The sequence below is a fragment of the Hipposideros armiger genome, unplaced genomic scaffold, assembly GCF_001890085.2.
Source record: "Hipposideros armiger isolate ML-2016 unplaced genomic scaffold, ASM189008v1 scaffold_304, whole genome shotgun sequence".
Taxonomy (NCBI): domain Eukaryota; kingdom Metazoa; phylum Chordata; class Mammalia; order Chiroptera; family Hipposideridae; genus Hipposideros; species Hipposideros armiger.
In genome coordinates this window covers 836562-848861 of record NW_017731654.1, presented here as the reverse complement: position 1 = coordinate 848861, position 12300 = coordinate 836562, and the positions used below count along the sequence as shown (strand labels likewise).

At 41.5% G+C, this 12300-nt stretch overlaps 1 protein-coding gene across 10 annotated transcripts in view; it reads left to right on the top strand.

Moving 5' to 3' along the window:
- KIAA0753 (KIAA0753 ortholog) overlaps window positions 1–12054 on the top strand; it is a 68810-nt gene extending 56756 nt beyond the window's left edge. For all 10 annotated transcript variants that reach the window (XM_019659844.1, XM_019659842.1, XM_019659846.1 and 7 more), the window contains 3 exons: window positions 1493–1613; window positions 2095–2319; window positions 10875–12054. In XM_019659844.1, the coding sequence (XP_019515389.1) occupies window positions 1493–1613; window positions 2095–2319; window positions 10875–10992 (464 nt within the window). In that variant the 3' untranslated portion in view covers window positions 10993–12054. The remainder of the gene's footprint in view (window positions 1–1492; window positions 1614–2094; window positions 2320–10874) is intronic.
- Window positions 12055–12300: the final 246 nt, after the last annotated feature.

Genomic DNA, 12300 nt, shown 5'->3' with positions numbered 1-12300 from the left:
AGACTTCTGGCCTGTCCTACCATGTGTAGAGCTATTATATATATTTTAAAATTTTATTGGAGAACAGCCATGGTCATTGGTTACACATTGCTTTCATGCTACAGTGGCACAGTTGACTCTTTTAAGGAGCGCACAGCTCACAGTGGCGCATGCGGGGATCCGACTGGCAACTTTGATGTTATCAGCACCACGCTCTAACCAACGGAGCTAACCGGTCACCCCCTGTAGAGCTATTATATTTGTAGAGGGGTCTTATCTCTCCCAGCCAGGCCACAGATTCTTTGAGGCCAGAGAGTTTGTCATATTCAGTTGTGTCCCCCACTGTGCCTAGCACGTGGATTAGAAGGAGGACCCTTCTAATCATGGCTCAGTGCATCTGTGGGCATTGTAGCGTCTTTTGTATGGAAGCAAGAAGAAAGGGAAGTGTTGAAAGCAGTTTGTTCCACTGATGGTTTGGCCATTGGCCGCAAAGTTAGGTTGCATCATGCAAAAGACAGTCCTACCTAGAACTCGGGGTCTTTTTTCTTCAAGGGCAGTTTGAATTACTAAGACTGTCTGTGACTCTGCATAAAGTCTAGGTGTATATTGAAAAGGAACTCTTTGGAGCACTAAGAACTGAAATGAATTTTTGGACACTTTAATTCCAGAATCATGAAATCATAGTAACAACCCTATGGTTCTAGTTGTTCTGACTGTATGTTCAATTGCAACCCATAACCAAATTTAAAGTGGTGTTTTGAATTGTGAAGTGTCTAATCTGTAGCTCTATAGCCTCTCTTTCTGTGAACAATTGTAAGTTGATTGTACTCTCAGTAATATTTTTATAAAAACGGACTTATGCCCTATTTCTGACATTAAGAGAGCATAAGCATATAAATGAGTCAAAGAAAGTTATTTGACTTCGAGGTGCTCCTTATGTAAGAGAAGGACCAGTCTTCTTCCTACACTTGAAATGCATTTAAAATGATAAATAATGCAAAACTCAAAAGAGCTGTCAGGCCTGCAAGGTATAGTTAATAAGTTAATGTTTTCACTATCATCATGCAGATTTTCCAACAATGCCTGTAGACAAATTAAGTCAGCTAATTAAGTGTTCAGGTGTAAGTGTTTGTGTTTTTTTCTCCCTAATCAAACCATTTAAAGGTTAAAAAATAAACCCAACTGCTTAAAGATCCAGTGCGTGGCTGGATCCTAATGGAACCCGCATAGCCAGGGGCTTGCACAGAGCCCTTCAGGGAGTCTTCCTCAGAGCTAGCAAGGGCTTCAAAAGTTTGCTATTTCTCATAACTGATTCCTCATTCATTTGTTTCTTTGTAACTTAAATTCACCTTTTCATTTAAAATAAGAGCATTTTTTTTCCACTGCTCTCTAAACCTATTATGCTTAAAAGGTATGCATGTAACTTCCTCACAGATATCGGTCACTAGGACAGCTCTGGTATATACGTTGACTTTTCTTTATATGAAATCATTTTATGCCTCTCCTTTTCTAGATCAAAAAACCCCAGCAGTAAATGAAAGGCCCCTGTCTCCTCGTCCAATTAGGATCACAAAGACAGCAGCTTGCAAAGACCCAAACGTGACCATCGTGTTAGAAAGGCCCTGCGATGGCAAGTAAGTGGTAGCAGGCTCTGATCGCACGGTAGGTAGTCGGTGGTCTTTGATGGTGTTGAATTTCGTGTTCCTTCAATTCCTACAAGTCAGAGAGAGTCTGTTGAGCAAGATCTTGCCAATCTCCAAGATGGCTCAGTAAAACAGCATGTTTATAAGATGGGCACAGAGTATGTTGTATCTTAAGGAGCCTCGTTTTTGCAGTTGAAAGCATCACATTGGCACACGTGGTTGTGCTGATAATTACCGCGAGATTTGCTGTAAGAATTCTTTTGTCTATGGGACAGGAATTCTTACCATGTTGAGGGTTAGTCCAGGGAAAACGGGAAACAGTGAGTGGTGATAAGAGGTTGAGTTTTATTCAGCGTGAGAATGAAAAATGAAAGTAAGCCTTTGGTTACCAAACCATCAGCGTGAATGAGCAGTTTACCCTTGATGATTACAGGTGATTTTGAATGCTTTCATCATTTTTATTTGCTCTCAGTTCACTGGATGAAAATGTCGGCATGGAGGAGAAATCGGAGAAAAGAGAGGCTCCCCTACCGCCCCTTTCAGAGAATCCTCAGAGGAGACAGGGCCTCCTTGCCCTCTCTGTCCCAGCCGGAATGTGGTCCAGCATTGGTGACTACTGCGGCCGTTTTGAGCAGTACCTCCGGATGGTGTCTCATGAGGCCGTGGGCTCCTTCAATCCGTGGCTGATTGCTGAAAGGTCAGTGGCATGTTATGTGCCTCTGGTTAGGAACCAAGTGCCAAATGTTAACTGACAGAAAGACTAGCGAAGAGACTGGCTAAGGTCTTGTGCTGGGTTTTTGGGCCCTGGAGTTCATTTCGGTGGTTGCTTTTGGGCTAGTGGCCAGGTTTCTCTGCTGACTACCTTTGTTCCAGATAGAGGAGACTGTCAAACAGCCTGGGTGATGCCACCCAAAGGAGTGTTCTGCAGCCTCGCCTTCTCAGGAGGACCCAATATTCAAGCCAGGGAGGACTTCCTGTTGCTCTTAGGGAGGGCTGTGTCCATCAGGCAACACGAAGAATTATGGGCCAAAAGCAGTTGTGATGGTGAAATCTTCACGGTTGGGACAAAGGCACAGAGAAGCAGCAGGCCTTGGGACTTGGCCACATCTTCTTTAACTTCTCTTTCTGAGAGTCGCCCCCCCTGAGAAAGGTCGTTTTGTGGAGACATAAAACATACTCCTACTGCTACCAAATTGTTGAAGCATGGATAGCCTTTTTTTCTGTAGTTAGTTGAAAAATATGTGTAAATTCATTCTTTTTAAATAGGGCCCAAATTTAAATTCCTCATGGGTATCACTTTATTACGAACATGCAAATATTTTTCATCACTGAGGCCATAGTATACTATGATTCCATTCCTTTCTTGAAGAAGTTTTAAACATAGTCCAGGAGTTAATAATTGCTTCTTTTTTGTTTGCTTATTCTTTTATATGTTTATTCTTTCCTCACACACTACACACACTAGCCAACACCTCTCAATGTCCTTGATCAGGTAAATACTATCAGTTAACCCCTGTTTCTCACCCCACCCCCAACAACAACACACACACACACACACACACACACACACACACACACACACGCAGTCTTTCCCCTGAGACCCTTTCTCCTACCTGTCTGGCCCGGCTGCTTTCTAGATCTGCGTGTGACTCTTGCCCTGGGACTTCCTTCTTCTTCTCCCTGAGTGTTAGATGACCTCATTCCCATGTTAGAGTCCCTATTTTCTGGTGCCCTTATCTCCTTCTTTCTTGATTTACGCTCTTATTTTGATGGAGCATATCCTGCTTTGTGTATGGGAGGAAATTTCTTGAGACTTACGTGTTTGAACATGTCTTTGTTCTATCTTCATACTTGACTGATGATTTGACTGGGTTTAAAATTATGGGTTTATTACTTCCGAAGAATATACACCTTCCTTCTTTCGTGGGGGCGAAGGAGGGACTGTCACTTAGCTGCGAGGAGCAGGGGTGGAGACCTGTCAATCTAGTTGCTCATTCTGCAAATCTTCAACCCGTGCTCTCATTTTCTATCCCGTACCTCACTCCACTTCCAAGATTCTCAGTACTCTTACTTCCGAGTCTTTCTGATGTTTTGTGAGACTAATCAGCTTGCTTTTCCTTGGCATCTTCCTCTACAGACTCTTGGATTTTACCTCCCGCCCGCTATACTGCTGAATCAGTTATGATTCTTCTGTGTGCTTTGTATCTCCTGAAAATAGTGAACATTTCTCATGTACTTTTGTCTTTTTCACCTTGTAGATTTATGTATTCGTTTATTTCCATTCATTTTATTGGCATTTTGGGTAAGATCGGACATAATCGCTTATGTTCAGCCCCTCAGGTATAACCTAAAGTCCTGAGCCTTCTCTTTATACAAAGTGCCTTTTGAAGCATATGAGACCTTTCATTTTGGTTGAGATACACATTTGTTTTGTGGGCGAGGATAATAGGTAAACCTGACTTGCTTCTATGTGTGGACACGGAGTCCTGTAGCATGCTCACCTGTTTTCCCAGAACTGTCTGGATTGTTTAGGCTAACTGGCATTTTGGGAAATCCAAAAACTAGTCAAGGAAGATAGACTATTCCTTGTGTGTTCTTACCACTTGATAAATGATACATTTTGTTCATCGTTGTTTTGTTGATGTAGGGAAAAGCTCTCAGCCTACAGGAACAATAGGTTAAAGTATGGAAGACAGCGCTGTTAAAATATGCCAGGATTTTTATAAATGTTCTCCTCCTCTGCTAGCTCTTGGTCCTCACGTGACAGTGCATCTGAATTTCCTAGCTTTGTTTTTGATCTCTCTTGTTTTTGTTTCTGATTTGAGTATTTCAAAAGGAGAGCTGTATTGATCAGATCTTGAAAGATCACTCTAAGACAGTTGAATTCATTTAATAGCCTCTTGTGTGGGGAGAACTTACATGAATTTTTTTTTCTTTTAATGTCTCCATTTCTCCTTACACCTAAAAAAAAGCGCTGTTCCATTGATCAAAGGAAGCAGATGATGTAAACTAGATGTAAATAAAAGAGTGATTGTGAAAGGAAAGGCTTAAGGTGATGCTTTCGGAAAGCAAATTTTTAAGGATTCCTGGTTTGAAAAACAAATCAGGAGACTTCTGGTTGAAAAAGACATTGAGCATAATGTATTTGTCTTGACTCCCTGTATCCTTATGTAGTGATATGTCACTAAAAGACTAAATAAAAGGCATGAACCTATAAGTGGTAGCAAACAAGAAATAGCAATAAAATGTTGGAAGCCGTAGAGCAGTTAGACAAATAGCAAATGACTTAGCAGACCAGAGAGAGCCAAGTGCCTGATGAGGGTGAAGCCAAGAATCAAGTTGATTTATGCAGAGGAACATTGGTAAGGCTCAGGATGAGAAGCACCAAATGCTTGTAAGGTATGGGTGCAAGTGAGGCAGAAAATGGGGCGCTTGGTTGAAATTCTCATTCTTGAATATAGCAGATAGGTAAGATGACCAGGCATTTGATGAAAGCCATGAGAGACACATAGCCTCTTACAACAGATAAAAAGAACCCTGAGGAAGCCAAGACAATGCAGGAAGGAGAATAAAACATTAAAACAAACTGGAATTAATATTCTCAGAGAAATAAATGAAGCTATTTACCATGAAACAAGAACAGGATACTATAAAAAAGAAACTTTCAAAGAATAAAACAGAAGTTCTTAGAAATTAAAAATATGATGGCTGAAAGGGCTGGCCGAGTGGCTCAGTTGGTTAAGAGCTCGCTCAAGAGTTTGAGCTCTGAGCAACAGTGGTTCGAGTCCCAACCCCGAGCTGAGCAGCCGCTGAGCTGCCAACAGGTAGCAGGATGGCTCAGCTAAAAACAAAAACAAAAACAAAACAAAACAAAAAATATGATGGCTGAAATAAATTCCCTAGAAAGATTCAAAGAAAAAAGTCAGATCTCTCAGGAAGTAGAATAAAAAGAAACAAGGAGATAGATAATAGAGAAGAAAAGATTTTAAAAATTGGAGGACTATTCTAGGAGATCCAATGTCATAATCAGCCCTGGCTGTCACAACAAATACCATAGATTAAGTGGCTTCAACAACAGTAATATATATCTTATAAGTCTAGAGGCTGGGAAGTCTAAGATCAGCGTGTCTGGTGAGGGCCTGCTTCCTGGTTGACAGGAAGCCATTTTCTCACCATATCATCACATGGCTGAGAAGAGAGATCATCTCTCTTGTCTCTCTTTTATAAGGGCACCAGTCCCGCAAAGTTCCCACCTAATTACCTTGCAAAGATCCCACCTCCAAATACCATCACACAGGGGATTAGGCTTTAAGGTATGAATTTGGGGGGTGGGGGGACACACACAAATTTTTCAGTCCATAGCATGCACATCTGAATAATAGGAGTTCCAGAATGTGAGACCAAGGTAAAAGCAGGAATGGGAAATTATCAAAGAAATACTTTAAGAAAAATTTCTATAAGACTGTTAGTCTCTAAATTGAAAGAGTTCATCAGTTGTCCACTGTGTGTGAGTGAATAAATAAATAGAACAGAACACACCAAGGCACATCATTATGAAAAGGAAATCTGAGCACTCCAATGTAAGGAAAAGATGACAAAAGGTTCCAGAGAGTTAAAACTTGGCATATTCAAATAATCAGAGCGAGAATGGCATATTGTTTCCGGTAGCAATACTGCTAGAAGATATTAGAGCACACTTCCAAAATTTAACCTCAAATTCTGTGTTCAGTTAAATTATCAATTAATATAAGGGTAAAAATAAAGACATTTTTAGGTATGCAAAGTAGCCAACAATCTAGTTCCCGTGCACTGTTTGTCAGTAAGCTATTGGAGGATGCATGCCGCCAATACAAGGTGTACGTCGAGAAAGAGGAAGACAGGATTTAGGAAAGTTAGACTCCAACGTGGGAACTTTCAGAAAAATGGCAAAAGCTATTTGCAAGAGAAGAATTTTTCAGTGAGCAGAGAAAGCAACTAGTCCAGATTGGAGTAAGAGGATGGAGGACTCTAGGAGGAATGGTTCCCAGAGGGGAAGGCAGGGGAAGGAAGATTAGTAATAATAAGGAGAAAGCAGATATATTACTTAATATGTTTGAATGTATTGGGAATACCTTGGTATTTCATAGTATGATTTCGTGGTATAGAAGAATCAGTGATAGGCATAAAAAAAGCAAAGCAAATATAAAAACAAGGTAGTCACTTCTGTTTCTTAAATGATGCACATGGTAATTGGGACCACTTCTCCTGCTGAGGATAACTCTTTATAGAAAAGCTAGATTAAAAATAAAACATGCACGCTGGCAGGCATCAGGAAGTTAACTAGGTGATAGAGAGTAACTGGGGCAGAAACTTGGAGAAGACCGAGACCCGGGGAGCTTAGCCCACCGGATGGCACTGGAACCTCACTTCTGGAGGGAGATCATGGCGTTTTGGATGGCCCTTACGGCTCAGAGGGCACAGGTGGGAATTCAGGGCTTGCTCTGATGGGGGAGCTGCCCTGGTGAACTTGCCTCACTGTTGACTGGGACTCTGAGGCTGGCACTCTGGAAGTTAGGGTGACCTGGATGCCAGTAGACATTCTCAGGGACGACACTCTCAGTTCCTGAAATTAGTTTGAGGTGATTCTAGATCATTGCCCACCAGGCACCAGGCAGAAGCAAGCATACATTTTCTCTGAAAGTATATATAACTTAAATTATTTCTAGAATTTTCAAATACAGTGGCTGGTTATGGTGAAAAATAACCAGGCAACAGAGAGACATGACAATAAGAAGAACAGACTCACAGCAGTTCCAGCTGTTAGACCTGTCAGACACACATTGGAATAACTGTGACTGCAATGTTCATAGAGATACAATTTGGAATTTTGGCAGAGAACTGGGAACCAAACTAAATCCAAAGGAACGATAGAACTTAAAAATACAATTTCTGAAATGAGGGATTCATTGGATGGACTTAATAGCACATTAGACACATCAAAGAAAAAACTTGAGACTTGGGACATAGGACAGAAGAAAATATCCAGAGTGAGGCATGGAGACACCAAAAAGATGAAAATAAAGAAGAGAGGGTAAAGGGTCCAGGTTTAATAGGTATGTGGGTGGAGTCTCAGAGGGACTGGAGAGAGACAGGGTCAGAAACAACATTCAAAGAAAGAATGGCTGATAACTTTCCCAAAATAATGAAAGACATTCCCATAAACTCAAGAAGCTCTAGTAGCCCAAAGCAAGAAAAATAAAAATTAATCCATACAAAGGCATATCATAGTATTGTTGAAAAATCAAAGATAAAGAGAAAACCTTAAAATCAGCTAGAGGAAGAAAGAAAGAGAAACAGAAACAATGGAAGCTGGAAGACCTGGCATATCTTTTAAAGTTCTGAAAGAAAAGAACTCCTAATCCAGAATTCTAAACCCAGTTGAAATATATTGGATTGTCGGAAAAGTCATGACGCATTTTTGCAACGAAAAACATAGAAAAAATACATCATGACTTTTCCGACAACCCAATATTTCAAGAAGGAAGGTAAGAGGGGTTCCAAACAAAGTTGAGAGAATTTATTACCAGTAGACCTTCACAATAGGAAATATTAAACGGATGTCTTTTAGGCAGAGCAAAAACAGTCACAGATGAAAGGCCAAAAATATAGGAAGGCATGAATTTTTTAAAAGATCAATATGTAGGTAAATTAATATTGACTGTATAAAACGATAAGTGGGTGTCTTAAGGGTGTATGTGTAAAACAACAAAAACAATAGCATGTAAGTCAGGAAGATGATAAATAGAGTTAGTGTTCTGAGGTTCTTGCATTGTCTGGCAAGAATATCAGTTAACGTTAGACTTTAAATCAGGGATTCTTATTGTAATCTAGGGTGGCCACTGAAAGAATAGTAGAAGAGTATATAACATCCAGGTTAATAGCAAAGAAAGAATGTAATGAAAATTCAGAAAATCCACAAGAAGGCAAGGAAGAAGAGAGAACAGACAGACAAATAGAAAATACTGAGTGTTTTCTTAGTAGAAGCTCAGATATATCAACTGGATTAAAGGACATGCCAATTAAAGGACAAAAGATGGGCAGAATAGCCACACAACTGGGATGGGAATGGGGTAGAAGGGATAGGAGAAGAGGTGAGTGGCACTTACCTGCATTTACCTTTTTTGCGCAGTTCTGACTTTTGGAACATTGTTAATGTTTCTACATCCCTCCAAATCAACAGGGATGGGGGGAATTGCAATGCAAACAGAAACATCACCGTATTTCCAGTAAATAACATAATCATGCTAAAGGGAGCAGGGACTGATAAGAGCTAGTCTAAGTAGCTTTTGAACATGATATGGTGACTGTGCCCTCTGGCTAAAGACAGAAAGAATGTAAACACAAACTAGATTCTGCTAAGTAGGTTTCTTTCACAGGGGAGCATAGGTTAACAATTGTAAGACGACTTCCTCTATATTTTAGGATTGATCAAATAAGTATATTATGAACAGCGAGAGCCAGGTTTCTGTGGGAAGGCTAGAATGAATCCTCTGTGTTGAATTGGGACTGGACGTATTATATTATGAACTTAGGGTTTTTGATATAGAAATAGACATGGGGTGTGTGTGTCTGTGGGTCTGTCTGTTTGAGTCTGTCTGCCAAGAGGGCCTAGGGGCAGTGAGAACACTTAGTACCCAGATCTTGGTTTTTAAGTACTATTTTTCATGAAAAGGTAACCAGGGGTTTTTGGAGAAGTGGCTGATTCGAGACTAGGGCTGGGAAGATGTCAGATTAGCCTGACACATCATGTTGTTCCAGAGAGGGAATGTTCCGAGAGTGATAGGGCGTGTCAGGAGGACCCAGGGCCCAGCTTGAAGGGTCTTCTACTGGCCAATCTGGGAACATTTTGCATATCAAGCTAAGTAATAATAGTAATGGATTATAAACTGCGGAATGAGATAAGAATCTATAAGGCTAACCCTGTGTGAGTGAGTGAGTGAGTGAATATATAAATGAAGGAGAAGGGAAAGCTCTTTATTACAGTAAAATGCCAACTAGTACATGGAGAAGGAATGATGGAATTGGAAAATCAGTGTTGGCAACCCTGTAATAGATTCAGGCAGGTTTGATGAGAAACAGGGTATTTGCATAGTCACACAGCATCTCTCCACAATATATTTATTAATTACAAAGGGAAGATAGTACCTGTACAAAGGGAGAAACCTGGCCGACATCGCTGTAACCAGGTGATAAAAGTTAACACCCTTCAGCAGTGAGACAGAAGCACTGAGGAGACACTGTATCCCTTTTGTGGCATTTGTTCCAAAAATTGAAAACCTGAATCTGACCAGGAGGAAACATCAGACAAACCCAAACTGAGGGACATTCTACAAAAAAAAAAAAAGACCTTTACTCTTTAAAAAAAAGTAAGGTTGTGAAAGACAAAAACTGATGAGCGATTCCAGATTAAAGGAGATTGAAGAGACATGACAGCTAAATGCAATGCCAAGTCCTGGAGTGGAGCCTGGGCTAGGAAACGTTTTCTTCTAAAGGACGTTATTTGGACAGTTGGCAAGATTTGAAAAAGATCTGTGGGTCAAATTCAATAGTAATAGTATTGTATCGATGTTAATGTTATGATTTTTATAATTATCATGGTTATCTAAGAGACTGTTCTTGCTTTTAGAAATTGTACACTGAGGTACTTGAGGGATATCAAATGTGCAATTTATTCTCAAACAGTTTGGAAAAAAGCTTGTCACGTGTGCATCTGTGTGTGTGTGCATGCACGCGTGTACACACATGTGTGTGGGCATGTGCGTGCATGTGTGTGTGCATATGTGTGGTCATGTGTGTGTATGTGCACACACGTGTGTGTGTGTGGAGAGAGAGAGAAAACACAAAAGTAGAGTCTCTTGCCTCCTGTCCCATAAAGAAGGCACGCACCCATCCCTCTGTCAGGCCAGTGAGGCAGCTGCCAGGCAGGAGTCACAACAAGTTAGTTTCTGGTCACCTCTGGTTTCAACCATCTCAAGGGTGATTTCCATCCCATGTATAGTGAAAGCCCTTCCCTCTAGCCTGACTTTGGGATCTAAGTGTCACCGTTCTAATATCTAGGCAAGCAAGGCCTCTCACCTTGTTTTTCAGAAGTTTCTTGGCCTTTTAAATTTCCGTGTAAATCCTAAAATTGACTTGGTAGGTTCCTCAGCTGAGTAAAACAATAGCTCCCGTATTCAGCTGTTCGTACCTTTAGCTGTGTTGTTTGTCTTCTAGCTGTTCAGATGAGCTGGTCGATGAAGCCCTGGGAGACGTGGCCGCTGAACTTCAGGATATGTGTGACGGTTATGCAGAAGCAGTGTTCACCTCGGAGTTCTTAGAGGCGGCTGCATAGAGGCTCCGCAAGACGGGGCCCTCGTGTCGCTCTGGAGAAGGCACAGCTCCGCCCTCTGTTTCCAGGCCACGGGAAACCTTTATCCTCAGCTGCTCACCCAGGCCCAAAAGGTGCTGACCACTGAAAGAAAGGAAATGCCAGTGAGGACATCCTCACTGCGCCTCCTCATTGTCATAGCAATGGTCCTGGTCATTCGTGGTGGGGACTGTGTTATATTTATCAGTACCCAGGAAACGAATTGATTATGACAATAGAATATTTACTGAATGTATAATTTTCCTATTGAAATATGTTCATTCCACTGCCTCAGTCTGGTGAGCAGAATGTTTTGAAAGGTAATAGGTATATTTCATACAGGGAGTCAAGTTGCTGTTGAACCCACGGGTGGCATTAATGCCAACAATAGTGCAGTTACTCTCTGGTCCCATCCCCTGGCTCGTGTTTGCGTCCTGGGCAATTTCCTGTCAGGACACCTGGCCCCCACTGGGTTCCGGACTCAGGGGGCGCACAGGGTTTGGTTACGCTGCCAAACCTCTGCTCGACTGCAGCTCATTAAAAAGAGGAACCCAGCAGTTATCAGTGCGCAATAATAAGCGCACATTTCTCTAACGTTCAATTCCTAGGTGGTTTTTCACATTTTGAGTTCCTCAGAGTCTTTTATTGCTATGGGTTGACGCATTCTGGTATACAAAACTTTTTCTCAATTCAGAGAAAGCTTGAGGACCTCGGGTGGGCCAGGCCTTCTCTTGTGCCTGATAGAAGGTACAGAGCTCACTTCCATCTCTGATGAGGTCAGAAGTTTGTCCATTTCCACACCGCAAAGGACCCTAGTGTGGGAGGATGGTGTGGGAGATCTGGATGGTATGAAGACCTCTAGGTCTCTCCAGAGAAACGAAGAAACTTAAGAACCATGAGAGCTTGGTCCTTGAACATCTCCTAAGTCGTATTTTACCAAGAGAAAAGCCTCCGTGTTTTCAGAAATTCTAAATTCAGAAAAAGAAAAGGAGGGCCGGCCGAGTGGCTCAGTTGGTTAAGAGCTCGCTCAAGAGTGTGAGCTCTGAGCAACAGCGGTTCGGGTCCAGCCCGAGCTGAGCAGCCGCTGAGTTGCCAACAGGTAGCAGGATGGCTCAGCTAAAAAAAAAAAAAAAGAAAGAAAGAAAAGGAATGTGCATAAGCCCACTGCCTGGAAAAAGGTTCCCTCGAGTTTTTGCCTGAGGCTTGGTGAAAGAAATGTGAAGGATGAGTGATGTGAGACATACCCCATGGGATAATGTGAATCTTTTTTATATCATGTATAGTGTCGTCATC